This window comes from Vanellus vanellus (assembly GCF_965231255.1).
Source record: "Vanellus vanellus genome assembly, chromosome: 2".
In the NCBI taxonomy this organism is placed as follows: domain Eukaryota; kingdom Metazoa; phylum Chordata; class Aves; order Charadriiformes; family Charadriidae; genus Vanellus; species Vanellus vanellus.
This window is the reverse complement of record NC_138906.1, coordinates 148,610,750-148,630,957: the sequence shown is the minus strand read 5'-3', so window position 1 is coordinate 148,630,957 and position 20,208 is coordinate 148,610,750. Positions and strand designations below refer to the sequence as shown.

At 39.6% G+C, this 20,208-nt stretch overlaps 1 protein-coding gene across 29 annotated transcripts in view; it reads right to left on the bottom strand.

Annotated features, from left to right (window-relative positions):
* The window catches only part of RIMS2 (regulating synaptic membrane exocytosis 2), a gene marked incomplete at both ends in the record, with an annotated part of 495,649 nt that overhangs the window by 65,275 nt on the left and 410,166 nt on the right, over window positions 1-20,208 (bottom strand). For 5 of the 29 annotated variants that reach the window (XM_082499111.1, XM_082499112.1, XM_082499113.1 and 2 more), the window contains one exon: window positions 11,400-11,572. The exons of 22 other annotated variants lie outside the window; for them this stretch is intronic. In XM_082499111.1, coding sequence (XP_082355237.1) covers window positions 11,400-11,572 — 173 coding nt within the window. Of the gene's footprint in view, window positions 1-10,128; window positions 10,366-11,399; window positions 11,573-20,208 lie in introns of all 29 variants that reach the window. 2 more of the 29 variants (XM_082499089.1, XM_082499100.1) reach the window with 1 other exon arrangement.

Genomic DNA, 20,208 nt, shown 5'->3' with positions numbered 1-20,208 from the left:
TGTCATGGGAGACAGTGTCAAAAGCCTTGCTAAAGTCAAGGTAGATGACATCCACGACTCTCCCCTCATCCAGCCAACCAGTTATAACATCATAGAAAGCTATCAGATTGGTCAAGCACGATTTACCCTTGGTAAATCCATGTTGACCACTTCCAATAACTTCCTGTTCCTCAACGTGTTTGGAGATGACATCCAGAATGAGTCGCTCCAATATCTTCCCAGGGACAGAGGTTAGACTAACCGGTCTGTAGTTCCCTGGGTCCTCCTTCTTGCCTTTTTTGAAGATTGGAGTGATGTCGGCCTTCCTCCAGTCCTCAGGCACCTCTCCTGTTCTCCATGACCGCTCAAAGACGATGGAGAGTGGTCTAGCAATAACATCCGCCAGCTCTCTCAGCACTCGCGGATGCATGCCATCAGGGCCCATGGACTTGTGAATGTCCAGCTTGGCCAAGTGGTCTCTGACCCGGTCCTCCTCAACTGAGGGAAAATCTTCCACTCTCCAGACCTCCCCCTTTGCATTCAGAGTGTGGGATTCATGCTCAGCATGTTTTGGTTTTTTTTTAATAGGAACAAATTTCAAAAATCATTTGGGGTCAGGCCATTGGGTTACTTATCAAACATTGCCACAACAAGCGAGCAATGCAAAAAAAACACCGTAACAGAGAACTGTTTCCAAACACTAGCAATTGAATTCTCACAGACCTTGAGATCTTTGATAAAAGTCCTCACCATCTCTGAGAGAATAACTGGCTGTTTTTTATATAACATTACAATTTATAGCCATTTTTAAATTTATAGCAACTTTTAAATTTAAATTAAATTAACATTATAACAAAAAATATTATATTCATCTTCATCTAATGTTGACAAACTTTCAAGCTTTCCTTTACGAATTTTGGAAAAGCTTTCTTACCCTGCTAACAGTAGTAAATCTTTGCAGAAATCCCTTCCTTTGATACAGTGAACTAAGCCAGCCAGTTACTATGAGTGAATTGAGAAGGCGGCTAGCCAACAAACCAGCTGAGGTCCGAAAGACTTGCATTAGTCAGCTGTCCTATTAGTTTGATATTCATTTGTAAATACAAGCAGTCCATAGGAACTCTGAAGGCTTGGCAATAAAGTAAGTACGTTCCAAACAAAGACAGACTCAGTTTTGAATAACATTGAAAATCTTGGAGTTTAGAAAGTAACTTCTTTAACCCAGTTTGGCAAAGAAGCAGTTGCATTTGTTACAGCAGGTTAACAGCAAGCCTGCCGAATTAAAACTGACAGTGGGCAACCTGATTTAATCGAGGGTGTCTCTTACAGAAATGCACCTTGCATGGACTTAATCTGCAAGTTGAATGTTATGCGCTTATTCAAACATACTGTTGAATTAGTCATCCAACGGAGACCGAAGAGAGGGGTTGTTCTGTTTTCTATATTAACACTGCCGACTAAGTCACAAGCTATACTGCCAGCTGGTCCAGATTCGTTCCTCGAAGAGCTGAAAAGAGCTCTATGAAATGAAAAGCATGCAGTGAACTGATAAACCAGACTCTAAATCCACTACGTGTCCCACACCTAAAACCACCAGAGAAATAATATAAAATCAAGTCTGGAAAGTGAGAAAAATTTCAGACTTGAAGGCAGAAATTCACAAAAATATACAGAGATAAGAGACATTGTGCATTGCTTCAGGGTAAGAGGAGCCATGACTTATCATCTTTACTTGCTAAAGTGAAATTAGCTATAAGGAAGATTTTTGTATTTAGAAAACGCATTGACAGCTAGAAAACTTGGAAAGATAGACATGCAGCAACTGGGTAGGATGTGCTGTGAGATTACATTAAGGGGAAAATCACATAATGCACAGGGAAGAGCCAGATGTCCTGAAAGGGAATTATTTAAATAAATTGCTGTAGTCAATATGGATTTCACTGTAGCTGCATCTATACTTCACTCATGAAAGAATGGACTGCTTTGATTAGCACTGTACAATGTGGATATGCTCATGCTCCTTGTGCTGATTATGTGAATGTGCGTGGCAGTGGGTATCTAAAGAATAAAGCAGCTCTGATGTTTCCTTCATTCTTTGTAAATTCAGGTTCCTTGAGAACTCCAAAAAATCAGGGTCAGAATAGGCACTGCTAACATCTCACAAACCATAGCATCTCTCTGAACTGATCTTCTGGGACTGAGAGCTAAACAGACACGAGCAAGAGATCTGAAGCCATAATTACCTCAACCAAAGAGACATTATCTGGGACATCATGATCTTGCCTGTCTGACTTCTGTCACTTTGACAAAACGACTTTGAGTCACTTTGGGCCTCTGGGGGAAATTAGAAAAGCATACAGGAAACTTAAGACCATCATAAAAAGAAAACGTTGTGAGGAAACTTGGCTTACATCTTTCTGAACACAAGTCTGCAAACTTTGTTTTTCTGAGCTGGGGAGGACAGGTCTATGGCCAGAACTCCCTGCCGAGGCAATGCGCACACCTTTACCTTGGGCCTCCATAAGAACTGTGCTTGTGTTATGGCTACAGTCAGGGAAGCGCCGGGCTCCCAGTGGTATTTGTATGGAAATATATAGACTTATTTCCTAATAGAGGCCACCTGATGACACATAAGGTAGCACCTTGGGGACTTTATAGACCGCGTATGAACACCATGCAGGCAGAGCGATGGTACTGGACCAAAATGTTCATGTGCTTGGTCAAACAACGTTAAAATCAGATAGATGGGCGATGTCAAACCACTGGCATATCATTTTACTACAGGTATTAAGTAAGCAACAGTAAGACCAGCACTGGGCCCCTGACCCTTAGTTAAAATATCATACTTGCCAGATGGGTCTGGCAGTGCGTTTCAAAAGCACTGGCACAAAAACAGTAACTATGTTTTAGACATACTTTTATGAAGTAACAGGAAGGAGTTTATGTTTGCTCCTTAGAAGGCTAAGTGATAAGCTTATTTATTGTTTGCAACGAAGTATATTTAGAGGAATCAGAAAAGGAACTGTATTAGTTTTACAGAATATCTTCATTTTTCTATTAAAGTAGTACCGAGGCAAAAATAGTGAAAACATACAGCACTAACATACAGAAAACATACAGAACCACAGAATCATATCAAAGAAAGCAAAGCCTATGGGGTTCAACATTCAATTCCTTGTTTTTATAAGTTTCTACCCCACACTTAGTTGTTGCTGTTGCTATTCTTGTCCACAGACCTCTTGCGCTCAATCCTGTACAAATAAAGACAAAAAAGTCCGTCTATTGAAGAACTTATGATTCAACCTAGTTTTAAATATCTTCAGAAAACGAGTCTTTTTTAACACACTTAAAAGTGCAAAAACTAATTTCAACATTTATACTTGTTTCAAATCCTCACTTTGTCTCCTCATCCCTACTTCCCTGCATATCTCCAGGGCTTTCCATCTGCACCTCTATTTTATTTTTTTTTTTTAAACCACTGATGCACTGTTTTTAAAGAACCTTTAGTAACAGGAGTACATCAGTGCTTTCTGGATCACAGGTCAGAGCTGACTCAACAGAGGCTGAAGCGCAGGCTGCATTTCACGGGGAGGGAAGCAGTCTCAGTGATATTGTGCTGCTGTCAAAGAAAAAAATGTCTCAGTTCCCTGCTTGGCACCGCATTTCAAAGCTGCAGACTGTTTCAAATGAGATATTTTCACTGTTCACCTGTTAATAATGTGTACTTTCAAATTCATTACTTTATTATTTCCCAGTGGATCAAAATAAGTTTACTATCTATAAAGCAGTTTATACATCTTTTGTACTTACTCCAAAGCAACAGGAAAAAGATGAGTCTCTGAGGGTTTGATGGATGGTGATGAATAACTTAGAAACAGGTGACTCTGCTAGATTTCTTAAATGAATCGTATTCTACTCTCAATACAGATTTCACAACAAATATATGAATTCATACAATTCCTTTTGACCCATCGATATTTCATATCCCTTTCCACAATATTTTTTTTCAGAAGTCACAGATAATTTTCTTGTTTGTCATCTGTGAAAGTATAAAAAACCAAACGGCCAAATTATTGACTGTGCGTGTTGCTACAGACCCAGTTGCTCTACGAATTTACAGCTTTTGAAGATTTGCCTCAATGTGGAACGCTGAAGTTAAAAAACTTACATGAAAAAGTAGTGAGTTTGAATCCGTGCTTGAAATGGGGTGAGAATTTGCCGTGAACTGCTAAAACAGATCTACGCAGCCCCATATTGCTCATGAAATCTGACTGATAAAAAAGTTTATTTGAGGTCCTTTGGCTTCAGGGCAGCAGACTGGCAACACATAAGCATCTCTCTGCTTATCTAGTCAGAAGTATGCGGAAGAGTTATGTTAAGGGGACACAAAATTAAGTTGCTGGTGTTTGTAAAAGGACCCAGTCAGTCATGCCTGCCCCAGCTGCCTGAATACCGGAGCGTTTTGCAGCTGAAAAGAGCTGGTGAACATCGTATTGCAACCTGCCGTTCTCATCCCAGGAATGGCAAGGTCACTTCGTTGTGATGTTAAAAAGACGGTTACACCAACGTCTTGGGTTGAGAGCTGCAGGAAACTGCATGCTGACGTGTTTTCCCCGAAAAATTACATGAACGTTGACATAGCTGTACCCAAGTTCTCTCTCCCTACATGGCAGAAATTATGCTGGGTGAACCTGCTCTCTCTCCTAGTTACTCTCTCTCTGTCTCTCTGGAGCACAGACTGCCTGTACTGCAATTTTGCTAAAGGATCGATCATGCAGTGGGCAGAGTCTCAGGCTACAGCTTTCCCTTACAAACATATGGCCCGTCTGGCTAGATAGGTTAGGCACAATTAACTTCTTTCATCCAGTACACAATTAACTTCTTTCATCCAGTGGTGCAGTTGGAGCAATCTTTATAATAATTCTGAAATAGCTTTAAGAAAGCCAACAGCACATGCAGACTGAAAATAGATTCTTGATGCTTGTTGTCTTTTGCACAGTTTTTGATGTTTTCTCAGAATATAGATTTTCAAAAAATGTTACAGGCTTCCACCCCTGTGAAGGAGCTTGCACAGACTGAATTGACATGCTTTTTCATCCAGCTTTGCAAAACACTACATTTAACTGATAATAGCTGCAATCACAGTGGAAGGCTCATAAAAACTGAAATACCAAGATTACAATATAATGAAAAACTAAGGAACAAATACTCATCAGGAATCAGTTTTAAAAACTACAAATTAAATTCTTTAAAGATTTTTTTTGACTGACACAAAAAAAGAACTAGAAAGTGAATTTGAAACAAACCTTTATACCCAACAAGGGAAAGGGCACAAAGAGCATGAAGAACAATTAGGAAGAGAAAAAGGTTTGTATCTGAACCAAATCCATTACTTAAAACTACATCCTGCATTTTGTTTCTTGTGTCTTCAAATGTCTCTGCAAAATTGCAACCCAGCTGACTTCTTCTACTACAAATTCTCCTTCCTTGGTTGTGTCATCTTCCTACTTAATCAGCTCTATTTCTTCTACTCACATCGATTAGTTCCGATACATAGCAAAAGACATGACATTCTTCTGTGCTGTCTCTGCATTCTCCTCTTTACACCTTTCTCTCCCCTCGGCCCTGTCATGGATGCAGAAAGTTCTCACTGGATCTCTTCCTCAACTACTTGGTTCGCCTGAGTGATTGCATTCTCTCTTATTTCCATTCCCCCCGTGCCTCTTTCCTCATTCTTACCTCTAGCCACCCGGTCAGTACTGGCTCTTTCCCTGAATCATAGAAACTTGCTTTAGCACACTCCTTTAGAAAATAACGCAGAACCTCTAGTCTTGCTCTGATCATCAGTTCTGCAACTACAGCCACGTCTCCTTTCTCCTTTTCATCTCTGTATTAATTGAACTCATTTTTTTTAGTAAATCTCTTGAGTTCTTGTTTTCCAATTACATTTCAAACACTTTCCAAACAGCTATCTTCCGCTTTTTGCATTCAGTTGAAACTACTCCTGCCAAAGTCTTTAATGATTTCTTAAGATTTCAAAAGTACAGTCTGCTTTGCTTTGCTACGATTAACCATGCTCTAAAACGTTACTTCCTTTAGTTCCCACAGTTCATCCACTCTCAATTTTTTTCTCTCTAACATTTAATTCAAAATGTGCTCTAGTAGATTCCCATTTTCTGCCCACCCAGTTAACTGTGATGGTCCCACAGGGCTGTAGCACTGCCTTCTTTATTGTTATCCTTCAAACATCATCCCTTCATCAACACTACATCAAAGCATTATCCTCTCTGCAATAAAAACTCCCCTCTAGTCTCCCCTCTCTCCTCCTGTCCATACTACAATCGCTGACCTCAACTCAGTATCGTTAAACTCAGTTATTTCCCTCCAAGACCTCTCTTCTGCTTCTTCTCCCATCCATGTGGATCATGTGTGTCATTCAGACCTGCTATTTGCGCAGGTCTTTTAATTCAGCCTTCATATTAGGTCCACTTTTTTGTGATTTGAGCATGCTTTCTATTTCACATATCTACCCTCTCTGTCCACCCACACAGCTAATTGTTTTGTCCACTCTCTCACCATTTCAGATGCCACCCGCTGCAGTGCTTTTCTCTAGCCCTGGACATTTACCTACCCTAACCCTTTCCCAGGATACTGTAGGAAAGACAAGTTTCATAACCTTTCGATTTGGTTGTGTCATCTTTCTCCATACATCAGTAAAAAGCTATTCTCTACTTTATCCAGTTGAACATAACACATCTTTATTTTCTAGTAATTTAGCAGTCGTTCCTTATCACATTTATCTTCTCATATTCAAGACTGAAAGATCAGCTCCTGCTATTCATCAGACCTGCCCCAGCATCCACTTGAGATATTTTTGGTAAGCACCTCATGGTTTTTTCTCATTGCCTCTAATGCTTGAAAAGAGCTCTCCAGAAACATTCACAAAGTGATCTTATTTTCTTTCTTCAAATCTCCCCCTAGTACTCTCTGTTGTCAAGATGTCCCCAACCCAGTATTGTAACTATCTCCTGTCATGCAGAACATTTCTTGATTCTCCTGTGTTTCCCTCTCTGGACTCATATGTTGTCTCATTATTCAGACTCTGTGTGCTTGGAACAGAGGTTGTATTTTTCTTCTGTATTTCAACAGCGTGTAGCACAGTGAAATCCTGCTGGGTGATTACAACTGCTGTTTATTCATATGACAAAACAAGACTATCGTGACTATCAGAATTAATGCTTAGGATGGATATTTAGAAAAATCTTAAAGAAGGTTAAGATTTAGAGCAGTCTTAAACGGATTTCCTGCAATAAGATTTATGAATGCTCACACATTAGATCTAAGAGGGTTTTTTTTGTCCCTGATATCATCAGAGAGCTGGAATAAGAAATAATGTCAGGGAACTGTACATAAGGAATCCTTAAAAATGACAACAGGGAAGCTTGATCCATGCTTTCTGTTTACTAACACGTATTGTCAAGAAAGAACGCAATTACGTTTTCCCTATAGGTCAACTATATGCCAAGGTTTAGTTTTACAAGGTTTAGTGAAAGCAAAATCTGATGCTGCAGCTATTTCTGCCAAAAAAGAAGTATTGATTTATTTTGCTCAGGCACTCCAAAAGCTAATGCATTTTATTGCACTGTGGGACTCTTTAAAATAGGCATGGGATAAATCCATGATGGGTATCTGCCTTCACGGTCATTTAAATTGCACTGAACCCACCTATGATCTCAGCAGATTGAAGCCCTTAGCGTGACTATTACTGTTACTCCATAAAGTGTATTAGCACAGTGGCATCAAGAGGTATGATGTATCCTTAATGAGCTAATTTTTGATGGTGGAGTGATTGAGAGCAGTCTCTACATTCCAGATTGCCCAGAGGAAAGGTGACTGCTGTTCAACTAAAGATGGACCTCTGAAGTAAAAATATATGTTGAAAATTCCCATCTGCAATATAGCTTTTCTTGACGCCCAAGATCTCAAGAGCTAGACGATAATTTACTACTATTCTGTGCTGGATGAACTGGCTGCTTTGGTTCTGTTGGGTCTCTTAAATACCTATTGATATGTTTAATTATTAAGTGATGCTTTGGTGATTGTTTAATATTGGTGGTGGGTCTGAAAACATTTTGGAAAGCTGAAGTTGTTAACTTCTCTTATAAATATCTTCTAAATTGCCAGGTATAAGGTATCATATAAATTGCCAAACAAGAAAGCAGAAGGCACTGAATTTACAGCAATGCTTAAGATCAATCCTGCCTTCAGGTTTGTCCACTGAACACACAAGTCATGATATTTCAGTATGTTAATGATATGCAACTATGTGTGTATACAAATGTGTATATATATGCCTATACCTGTACTTATATAGGAATCAATCTGTACTTTTCAGTTTGCTTCTTACCCTAGAAGAACATTTAGACAATACTAAAAAGATGAGCACTTATTGTACTATGGGAAAAGAAGGTGGATATAGAGAGAAACTTCCCTTTTTATTCACAACTTACATACTAAAAGTGGTCAAAATGGGCAAAGTGGGCAAATAATACTAGGCTGACTTCCATGTCGGCAGCCAAAATCTAACACAAACAAAAGTGACCGCACAGCAGTCGCTTAGTAATATCTTGTTTTTCCATCAGGTAGGGACCCCTGACTTGTGCTGCTTCTTTCTGAAGGCAGAGAGCAGCTCACAAGCAGAGGAACAAGCTGGCATGGGGACCATGAAGTTGTTTCTCAAAGAAGACTTTATGTGAGGGACAGCATTGTGGCTGGAAACTAACCTGAGGGAAAGCTGGAAACCAGGAACAGGGTCATGCTTTTTGAGAGGCAGGACTTCCAGATTCATTAAACCAGGAACTTAGTGGGAGCCATGAGAGAAAAAGGTTTTTAAAACATCCTTTCCCACATTACCATCTAGCAGTCCCTGGAACACATACGCCAAAGCAGTCTTAAAGACAGCTGTTTCTAAACAACTGCTTTTGCTGAAATCTAAAAGGCACTCACACGAGTGAAGGAATGATGGCACTTAATGTATAAAACCAGTAGTATGGCTATATTGGCCCATACCACCCCAGACTGAACACTATGCATTTTGATTCTCTTTTTGTATCACCTTTGCCTTGTGCATGTTCCCATGTGTGTGTATGTGCAGGCATGTACACATGTACGTTTGTAGCAAAGGAAGAAAGTGGATTGCCAGAGAGCGCTCTGTGCTTACCCTAAGATATGTGAGCACAGTTTTACAGGCAGAAGTTATCTATGGGCAGTGCAGAATTAGCAGGCTAAAAAAAAAGTATTTTTTTCTGAGACTTGCTTGGGTAGGTGAGAAGGGGTTCAAGAATATTCAGCAAATCTCAAACTCATTTTTTGCCAATGAAGAAAGAAGGTATATTGTATTTCTCATAATGCAAATTACATGGATTTTGGAATACAAAATGTCACTCATTTACATTAAAAGTCATGGTTCAAGTGAATTGTGGTAAAATGTATAAACCTAGAATATTATCTGATAAAACTGGAGCCAATTGTGCTGAAATGTTTCTGGACACAATACAGCAGCAGAGGTACATGACCCCTCCACAATACAGCAACCCACGACAGTTATTTGTATGGAACAAAGAAAAAGGGAAGACTCTGCTCATCCACGTCAATTGTCGATCAATAGGCATATTTATCAGCCTACACAACAAGGATTTAAAAAAAATTATCCAAATTCTCTTCTTTAGTACTGCCACAAATGAAAGTAAAGACGGTTTTGATATTGATGAGATTTCACCCAACAAAAGATTTTTCCCTGAAATAATAATTCCAGCAGGGAATATCACAAAGAATCGTACAATTTCTATTGTTTATTATAGTCAAATCCAAACTCTAGTCTAAACCAATTTAAAGAACAATACGCTGTAGTTGGATGCATAATAACGAGTCAAGTTAGAAGTTAGTGTGCTGCTTCATTTGGTATGCAGAACAAGTTCATTGAAGCTGAGAGTGAAACTTGCTTAAAAATGAAAGCATCATGATTGAAAGCAAACAAAAGCTGCAGAGAACACAGACAATAAGCTAAGCAAAGGGGGGAAAAAAGGGAAGACAAGGAGGGTCTCGGTACAGGAAGAAGAACAGGTCTATAGAAACAGAAATACATGTTACCTGTCATCCTCTTTCCCTTCCTCAGCTTGGTCTTCTTGAGCTTTTTCATCATGCCCTGATCCTTTGATTTCCTCCTTATCACAGTTCTCTGTCACCTCTTGCCCTTCCCCTTTTTCATTACTTTCTTGCTCCTTTGCTTTTTCCTCCTCCTCCTCTTTTTCTTCCTCCTCAGGAAATACTCCATCTTGTTCATCCCCTTCCAGCCCTCCCTCTTTTTTTCCCTCTATATCCCTTGTCCTTCTGAAGTCAACAAAAATTGAAAAAGGCATGCAAAAAGAAAAAAAAGAAAAGAATAAATTAAAGTTAAGGTTATGGAGAAGAGCATGCATGAACTCACAAGAAAGGAAATGCAAAAGAAATGAAATAAAAACTAAAAGATGGAAGCAGTCATAAGTTAAACCATGCTGGCTAAGACTCCGGCCTACACCAGAGAACCCTGGGGCATTCTCTTAGATCTAAGTCCCTCTTTGAATAAAAGTTGCACGGCAATACATCATATCTAGAAATGTATACATAACTGCATGGCAGAAACAATGCGCTCCTAACAATGCTCAGATAAACAGATGTTTAAACAACTTTTTCAAACACACCATTTCTCGCGAGAGGACAATTTTCTGAGAATTAATATAGTCTGACATTAAATTTTGCTGAGACACGCAGGTGGATTACCCTTTCCGAAAAAAGATCTTTCATTCCTTCTGCAGCCAAAGCTCCTCTGAGTGTGCACAGGACACTGGCAGAGGAGGTGCTGTGTTTTGCTCACAGATACACTATCTACATCTTGTTGAAGAGTAATTCATGTATTGTAGGTTGTACGCCTACAGTTAAATTGGACTAGTGTAAGTATTAAATTGAATTGGTCTGTGTAGGTACTAAATAAGACTTCTATAAAAGTTCAGCAGCTCTAGTTTAAAAGGAAATTAAAATACCTCTGACATTGCCGGCACAAATTTTCAAGTTAAACTGTCTTTTCAGCCATATTAAGTATTTTGCAAAATGGTTTTCATAAAGTGCAAATCTAAGTGTGCCTAATGCTTGATGACAGCATATGTTTGTTATTTTAGTATATGTTGGTATAACCGAAGATGACAAAAAAAATACAATGGAGACTTCGAAAAGCACTAGGTTAAGAAGACATTTATACCAGTATTTTGCAAATTCCCTGTGAATTTCAACCTAGGCAAAGTATTAATTTGAAATATAATTATTGACAAATGTTCAGCTACGTAAATTATAGTGCTAAGGTTGGCAGTACAGCTCCTCGTGCTCACCTTATTTTCTTGTTTCCTCTTGGCCGCTCCGACTGGACGGACATGTAGCTTGTGCTGCTGAAACGCGAAGCGCTGCTTGTCCGTGACACAGCGGAGACATCACTGACGTCACTGTCCGAAGACTTATTGGAAACATTGTCTGAGCCTCGCTGAGGATCCCGTCCTGACCGATACTGTGAGAGGGACGAAGACACAGATGTTGTCAGTGACATTACTACAATTCAGCTATGGAGCTGGTCCCTGATGCTATCTAAACTGCCTTTGTCACCAGACTGCCTGAATTTTTATAACAAAGTTTTTTTTAAATGATACCGAATACAAGTTATGTCTTGGTTCATATTAATTTTACTCTGTTTTGCTGTCTGATTCAAGTTATTAGCTCCTCAGCTTCATCCATAGAGTGACTTGTACAAAACTTCCAGCTCTTCCAAAGCTTTCACAAACCTTAGCAAAGACATCTAAACCACCACAGATTATTCTTACCACAACTGTTTCACCAGTGCATGAAAGCAAAGCAGAGACACTCGGTGACTTGCCCATGATTACTGAGCTCATGAAAGATTGAACAGGAGACAGAATGTGCTGCAGGCTATCTATAAAAAATATCTCTCTTTTGGGCCCTAGCCTATTTACAAAAACTTCTGTTTGACAAATGTTAACTTTTTTTCTTTTTTTTTTTTTTTTTTTTTTAAGTAAATAGGTAGATGAAATCATCAAACCAAAAGACAAAGCGATATTGTAGCTGTGCAAAAAACCCCAACTTCTTGCTGGGCTGTGAAGTCTGAAAGGATGGGACAGGACTAGAGATAATTTGTACTGGCAATGTACGAACGCCTCAGAAACTAAAAAATTACAATAGTATTCGAGCTTGTTAACAGTATACTCCAAACATGGAACTGGCAGGTGACTGGTGATCGGCAGTAAGCCTATACAACACACAGCAGCATTGTGCAGAGTTATTCAGATTGGATCTGAACAAAACATTACGGCTATTTGTTCTTGGTACACAAGTTAGCTTTACATTAATGCTAAGTCCATTGCCCTATGCGCAGATATAATAAATAGATAAGAGATATTTTCCCCTCTCCTCTTCTTACATGGACATTTCTGTGTATACAGAAATCCGAAGGGTTACTATTGATAATCTTTTCGGAAAAACAGTATTGCAAGGTGACTTGTCAATGATCGCCAGGTAATTGTTTGGCTGACATGGAAAGAAGACAGTATGGAAAGATGTGAAGAGCAGCACAGGAAGGACTGAAAGAAAACAAAGGGAGAAAATAATCTGCATAATACATCAGTGCCTTGTTGAACTCTTGGGGGTAGCAACATTGGACTCAGCCACCTGAAGACAACAATTCATAATGCAGACACGTGTAGTCCTGCAGAAAAGAAGCGTGTTCAGGTTTGGCTACCAAATTTGCCCCTTTTTTATAGTTTTAGAATAACTACCTTTCATGACGTACACAGACCATTTGCTTCTGTTCTCTTGCAAGGGATAAGTTAACGCTGGGAAATATTTTGAGAGACCGTGCAGTACCTAAATAGCATTTCAGAATGGCATTTGGATGCCGATTTACCATAAATGAATTTTGCATTTACAAATAATAACTTGGTTTGCCTGTTTTCAGAGAGGGAGATGAAATAAAGACAAGAAGAAATGCTCGTGCGGGTTACAGCGTACGCCTGTTGCAGAGCGTGGCCAAGCACAGCCTGAACTGCACGCTTACCTACACTGGTTGCACACGTGCAGCTGGATTCCTGAGCTGGCACCAATTTACAGTACCTGTGTTCACTGACAAACCGCTCAAGCCCTCCCCAGCCTTTAGGTGTGAGAGTGCACTTAGCCAGCCGTAACCTCACAGAGTACCTCTGTGATGACAATGTTTAAATGTTGTAATCTTTACTGGTTTTATGTATGCCTTTAATATTTTGGTTGATAAAGAAGACAGTACGCGTTATCATCGATATATTCATTTGGGAACATAATAAACAATAATTAAACAGCTGTCCTGATCACCAGAGATGATGGAAAATTATACTGGAATAAAAGAATTGCTCTTTTGTAGCAACTCCTTTTAAAAGTGCAACTACTCAGCCCTTTGGCGAAGGAAAAAAAGTAACTATGCCTAGTGAAATGTGTATATATTGAGTCCTAGCTCCCTCCTAACCCTCCCTAGAATAATTCTGCATTGAAGTCAAAGGTATGAGCGTAGTTGGTGTTGATTTAGCCTAAAACAACCAAGACTGGGAAGTACAGCCTGGTGTACTGGGCTACCACCACGTACCACAGAAAGGGCAACGCAGAGCTGCCCTCAGGCCCGCCGGATTTGCCGGGGCTCCCAAGCAGATGGACCTGCCGTGCCGAACCCTGTGCTGCCCAGGCTACGCTGCTGCCGGCTCCCAACAGAGCTCACGTACAGCCTGTGTGAACAGCTGTCGCATCGAGAGCGGCTACTGACCTCAGGGTAGGCACACAGCTACCATTATGGACCTAATGTGGCTATCCTCCCGGGAAATTAGATAGACCACAGTGTCAGATGTAAATCATTGATGGAATTGTTAATTACACTGCAGTTAAGGGATAGGTAATTACTTGTGGTGATAACAGACCTCAACCTGCAGATCCCACACTGAGCTTGCCAAGCAGCCCATGGAAATGAGCCCTTCTAAATTGAATACACACACGGGATATGAAGCGGCAAACGGCATCAGCATTGCACAAAACTATTCTAAAGAGTCATTCTGCAGTTTTAAAAACCTATGGTTTTGATTTTGTCTGTTTCATTTCCACACCCAGAGAATGTCAGTTCTTCAAATACGTTTTTCATAGCAATGTGATGTATATAACAAATCAGACATTTTCACAACTAAAACAACCTTACTGTATGCTTTTTTTAAAGCTAATGCAATAGTAATAATCTAGAGCTAAATGATGAACATTGAGAATTGCTTTGGCAAGAAAAGCAACTTAAAGGCAAATCATTTTGGAAATATAATGTGAAAAAAGATCATCAGATCATTACCTCGCATCTTTTTTCTCAGCTGTATGTAAAGGTACTTCCCATCAAACATTTTCAATTGGGTCAGATGGCACAGAAATATTATTTGACCCTTACTATTTCAGGATGTCTTAGATTTGAAATTGGGAAAGTTAATTGTTCCTTTCATTAAATCTGAACTTCTTAATATACAATATTTGTTTTTTTAAAGTTTTATTTACACATTATCTGAGTTACAGTCTCAGCATCTGCTAGCTGCCTACCACAGTAACATCTAGAAACTGAAACAAAATTTTCTTCCTTGCTGGACAAAGCTCAGATACCTCATATTCATCCATTAATTCTGCTCCAAATCACTCTTTATTCTGCTTCTAAGGCCTACTTTTGACCTTATATCTGACTTAATTTTGTTTAGGAAATGGATTATAATAGTAAGTATATCGCATGTTAGTGTTTCAGTAACTGCAGCACAGAAGACAAAAGGAAACATACTGCTTGTCTGACAGAAGCCACGCTGGCATTTCAGTTTTACATTTGTTTCTTAAATTGAAATTCTATATAAGGCAGTTTCAGAAGTGCTCTTTTGCTCTCTGCCTCAAAAGTAAACCAGCACTTCCATTGTGAGAATATTGATTTTTAAAAAGCATTCAGTTCTTTCATCTCATATACTCTGACTGCAAAAAGCAACCATTTTTGCACAATTTTACACTATTCCTTCTTCAGTTTTTGTGTGGCTAAAGTTGCCCCAAGGCATTTCATCTTCATACGTTTCATATACTTCCTTGTTTTCTTCCTCCACATTTCACTTTCTTTTCTTCTAAATGTCACCAACCGTACGATCAGATCAACTATTAGACCGAAAAGGTCATTATTAACCAAGTGCCATCCACCCATTATATCTGAGACCCTGCTCCCGTTCCCCGTCCCTCTCCACTGCCGTCCCCGTGTACCGTGCTGCAGGGCATCGCGCCGTCTGAACACACCGCGCCGGGTAACTGCAGCCCCCGGGGCTGGCTCCCGGCTGCAGCCTGGCCACGGGTTTGGATCATCAGATCCAGCAACTGCCCTGTACGCTCCAGCTTCCCTCAGAAGAAAACATGGGCATGAGGACAGTAAGGGAGGCTCGCGTGCACTGATAGCTCCCCTGGTTTGGACAATCAGGAGGTCCATGCTGTGACCAAGAGTACCTGCCTATTACACAGGTTAATTAAATACTATTTATTTTTTTTTTCTTTTTTTCCTTTTTTAAATAACAGCCATAGTGGGAAGAAAATTATCTCCTGCCTTTCCCCGTACTGGAAATACATGTCTCCTTTAATGGAATAAGGTTAAATTTTCATTTCCAGCTGAATCAACAGTCACACAATATAGGCAGCATTCTCGACTTTATGACCCATAAAGCAGTAAAAGTACACAGCCTCTTCAAGCTGTTTCAATAGTAGGAAGTCTGTCGCAAGCAGAGGGATTGATTAAAAGTCTCTCTTGTATTTTTAATAGTAAGATGATTTTGTCCTATTTTGCTGTCTTGAAGAACGGAATAAATTTCATTATTACAGATTCTATCAAACAAGTTTTAAAGTTTCTGGAAGCCCTTTCCTCTGCATTAGTAAAATTAGCTGGAGATCCTACCAAAGTGACAGGTGTTTGTCCCGATACCTTGTAACTGCAATAGATTACTTTCCTGTTGTGACAAATTCAAGATTATTAAAGCTGAAAAACAAATACCTGCTCTGCTTCCTAATACAACGACCTCTGCAAATGTTTTGACCTCTTTGTGAACTACCACTATATAACTGACAGGTCACATAGAGCTACAGCTGCTCTGATACTTCTTTCTTGAAAGAAACTGGTTTGGAACTTTTAATTCAAAGGGAGTTTTAAAGTGTTTCATATTGCTTTAATCTATTGTTACCAGTCTTCCATCTTGGACTATACAATCATGCAGTTGTCCAGGCAATTGAAATTGTCAGTGATTTCCAACCATCCTTCTATTTTATTATATTTTTTCTTCTTTTTTATAGTCTACTCATCCATTTTTATTTGCTAGCATTTACATAGGAACATGAAAATCTGGTCAACGTTTTTATTGATCAAAATGTTGGGAAGATGTTTCAGACAATTGTCCATTGTGCTACTACAAGAAGATTAAAGAACCATTCTGGACTGTTTCAATAGTTCTTTGCCTCACTGACAAAAGCAATTGTATGAAATGTTCTGTAATTTCAACTGCAGCTTTCAGTGTAAATTCACAACCTCTAAAGGCATTGCAAATTTTAGTTACCACAGATCATTTGAATTAATGTTGGTGGATTGTTTGATTCTTTCCAAGACCTTTGTTAATGGCTGCCTAATGACGTCTGCCAAACCGAATACTTACTAATATTTACAATAATAGCATTAAATTTATATAAAGCAAAATGTTCTAAGTTATTTTTAGAAAATACCATATAGACATGAATATGTAGAGAGAATATATGTTTATCTACAGACAAACCCAAGATGAAGGCTATGATGAGGCTGCCCTTGCGTGTAATTCATACTCAGCCAACTCAATATTCTATGCTTACATTTATCACTCCTGTCAGGCTCCATCAAGGCAAGTGAGGTACAGCTAGCCAGACCAGCCTCTGCCAGCCCTGCTTTAGCGATCAGCTACGCATGGCATCCATCAGCCCCTTGCGAGATTTAAGGACTGACCAGGGAGATTAAGTCTTGCACTGCTCTGCTATTAGGTATATAATAAGCTCCACAGCTGCCTTGGGCTTCCCAATATGGAGCTGCAACCACTTCTAGCTCAGACGCATTCTTGGCTGCTGAACCTGACTTCTGCTTTGTAGTCCTGGACCCTATCCTATATTCCTTCTTTTTATTCTTAATCCTTGGATCCTGCTTTCTCAGTCCTATCTTTTGCTTCTGATGAGTCCCATTGGCACTGTTCCAACACTGTTATCCCTTCAGCCAGTTCTTGCTTTGCATCGGGCACCCCTTGATCTCCTGACCCTGGCCCTACTGTGCCTCTCTTGGCATTCTTGTCTTGCAGTAGCATAAAAGAGAGAGCCACACAGGGTGTTGCTTCTTCTGAGCAGGACAGTGCCTGAACCAGTAAATCTGGCTGGATGTACAGTACTTCCCTGTACGTCCATTCCTTACTCCTATTCCTTATCCAACATCATTTTTTTTTCCCATTATCCCAATCTAACTCTACCTCGAATAAAAAGAACTGACTGTAACCTGATTTGCAAAAGCCACCTTCTAAACCATCCTAATTTCCAATAAAGTTAGGTCACCGATTGAAACATGTTGGTAAAAAGGAACATCCATATTTCTATTGAACATGTGAAAAAACCCTACTTTAAAAGTTCTCACATCTTTCTCTTAGTGGTTCAGTGTCATCAATTTATCGATTTTAGTAACCAGTGCTCACACATACAGTCTTACAAATCCTAAAATTTGATTTCACTATGGGGCTAAGCCATGTTGCAGCATCCTACTTCTAAATTTGTAAATTAAAACTGAACAACTAGAAAAAGCAAGCAAGTCAGCAGTGGGCCTTGGAAGCAAAGAAAGGCAGCCTTGGTTGTACTGACCGGAACATACCCAGCAGATCAAAGGGACTGGTTATTCTCCTTTGCTCAGCACTCATTAGACCACATGTAGAATACTGTATGCAGTTTTGAGACCCAAAGTGCAACAATGACATTGATAAACTAGAATGAGTTTATTGGAGGGGCACCGACATGACTGGGCCTGGAGCATTTGCCCTGTGAGGAGAGGCTGGGGGAGCTGGGCTTGTTCGGCCTGGAGAAGTGATGGCTTTGGAAGCACTGAACAGCAGCCTGCCAGGTCAGACACATGTCCAAAAGACAGAGCCAAGCAATTCACAGAAGGCACATTTTTAGCATAGGTGCAGTGAAGCAGTGGATCAGGTTGCCCAGATAAGTTGTGCGGTTTTCAACCCTGAATGTTTTCAAGACCTGAGAGGATAAAGCTCTGAGCAGCCTGTACTGATCTCGCAGCTGACCCTGCTTTAAGCTAGGGGTTGGACTCGGCAGCTCCTGAGGCCCCCCCAAATTCCTCTGCCATCCCACGGGTCAAGGTGATCCAGGAGCTGAAGAACAAACTGCAAGGGCAGCAGTAATGCAGAAGCCACCAATGGATCACTGTCTAAGGACAACTGGAAATCTAGAGGGAAGTAGTCCAGAGGTAAGCCAAATCAAAAGACAAAAAATCATCTGCTTCGCATATGCTGGTATATGGTGCAATTTTTTTTAAGAACTCTCTAAGTACACAATATAAAATAAATATAGGAGAGCGCTAGAAAATATTCTGGGATTACATAAAGGAGAACTTATAGGACCTGCAAGTATTTAGTAAGGTAGAAAACAGTAAGGCAGCTCTTAAGAAGTATTTGGGTCTTTTAGCGAGCTTGAGAATTAGCTTGTAAACAAGTTTGTCTTTCTCCAGAAAAAAACCTGCTCCTGCAGTCAGTATCAAAACACCAAGTAGTCTCTTGTTCTGATGTTCTTTTTCATACAATATGACTTTTGGAAGATCAAGACAACCTCTAATTTAAGCTACACTGATATCTGTTCTGAAATCAAGCTGTTATTGATGCAGAATTAATTCACAAAGATAACTTCATCCAGTCTAGGGAACTAGGTGTTCTCATTTAATCTTACATTAACTCAGAATCAAATTTTACAAATTATGAAAGGAGAGAGCACTCCAGAGTTTCTGCTGGGGTATATAAAGTTAACACATTATTCTAAAGACTGTTCAAAATCACAAAGACAGTTTGAAATCCCATCTCTCCTATGAAAAAAACAGTGGGTAAAAAAATGTTGTTTAAAGTAAAGTAAAAGTAAAACAATACAGGAACAATTCTAAGCATCACCTCAAAAAAATTCTTAAACGGCAATCCAAGATGTGTTACACACTGGAGTGAAAATATAAGGTTTATAATGGCCAAGCAGGTATCCCATAATACCTCATCAAAAGCTACTCTCAGAGACAGCTTCTAGTCCAAATCATCATTGGAACAGCACTCTGGGACATGACATTTCGTAATAACCAGAGGCTACCACCACTGGCCTGCGTCCTTTGGTAGTATGCCTCCTGTTCTATATAACTAGACATCTCCTTTGAAAATGAAGATAGCTAATTTCTATTATCTATCAAGCAAAGCAATTGAGATTTATAAGAAGAGTTTTCATAGTCTTAATATTAAAGTGAGACGACCTTTTTCATGGTTCTAGTTGATTCTGATAGATTAAACGAGGTAGAAAAGAGATCCATGCATAGCGTAAGGCTGGGGTGAAACAGCTGTCATTGACTTGCAATGAACAGAAAAATCTCATGTGTCCTATGGACGGACTCCACCTTTTTACAAGACCTGATGATTCCAGCATGCCTTAACAAGTTAGAGCTGAACCATAGAACGCTCTCATGTAGCCAGAACATTCCCAACAATTTCTTGAACAAAAGCAAAGGTCTTGAAGAAATAGGAGTCTGCATAATATGAAGGCAAATAAGTAAGAGCTTCAAAATAAGAACCCTTTAATGAGAATTAAGAGTAGAAAGATGTCCAAAAATCAGTCTCGCTTTTCTGACATGAAAGTAATTCAGGAAAGCAGGCAAAATGGAAAATAAAACAAAGCTCTTTCTAAGATTTATTTGAAACACTTATTATCCAAATTCCCTTTCCTACTGCTGACCTCCTGATTTCTAACTGCTATTTAAAATGGAGAAGAGCCAGTCACCAAGTTTCACTTTAGAGAAACAGGTCAACAGTCTGGCTTTGTGATGGT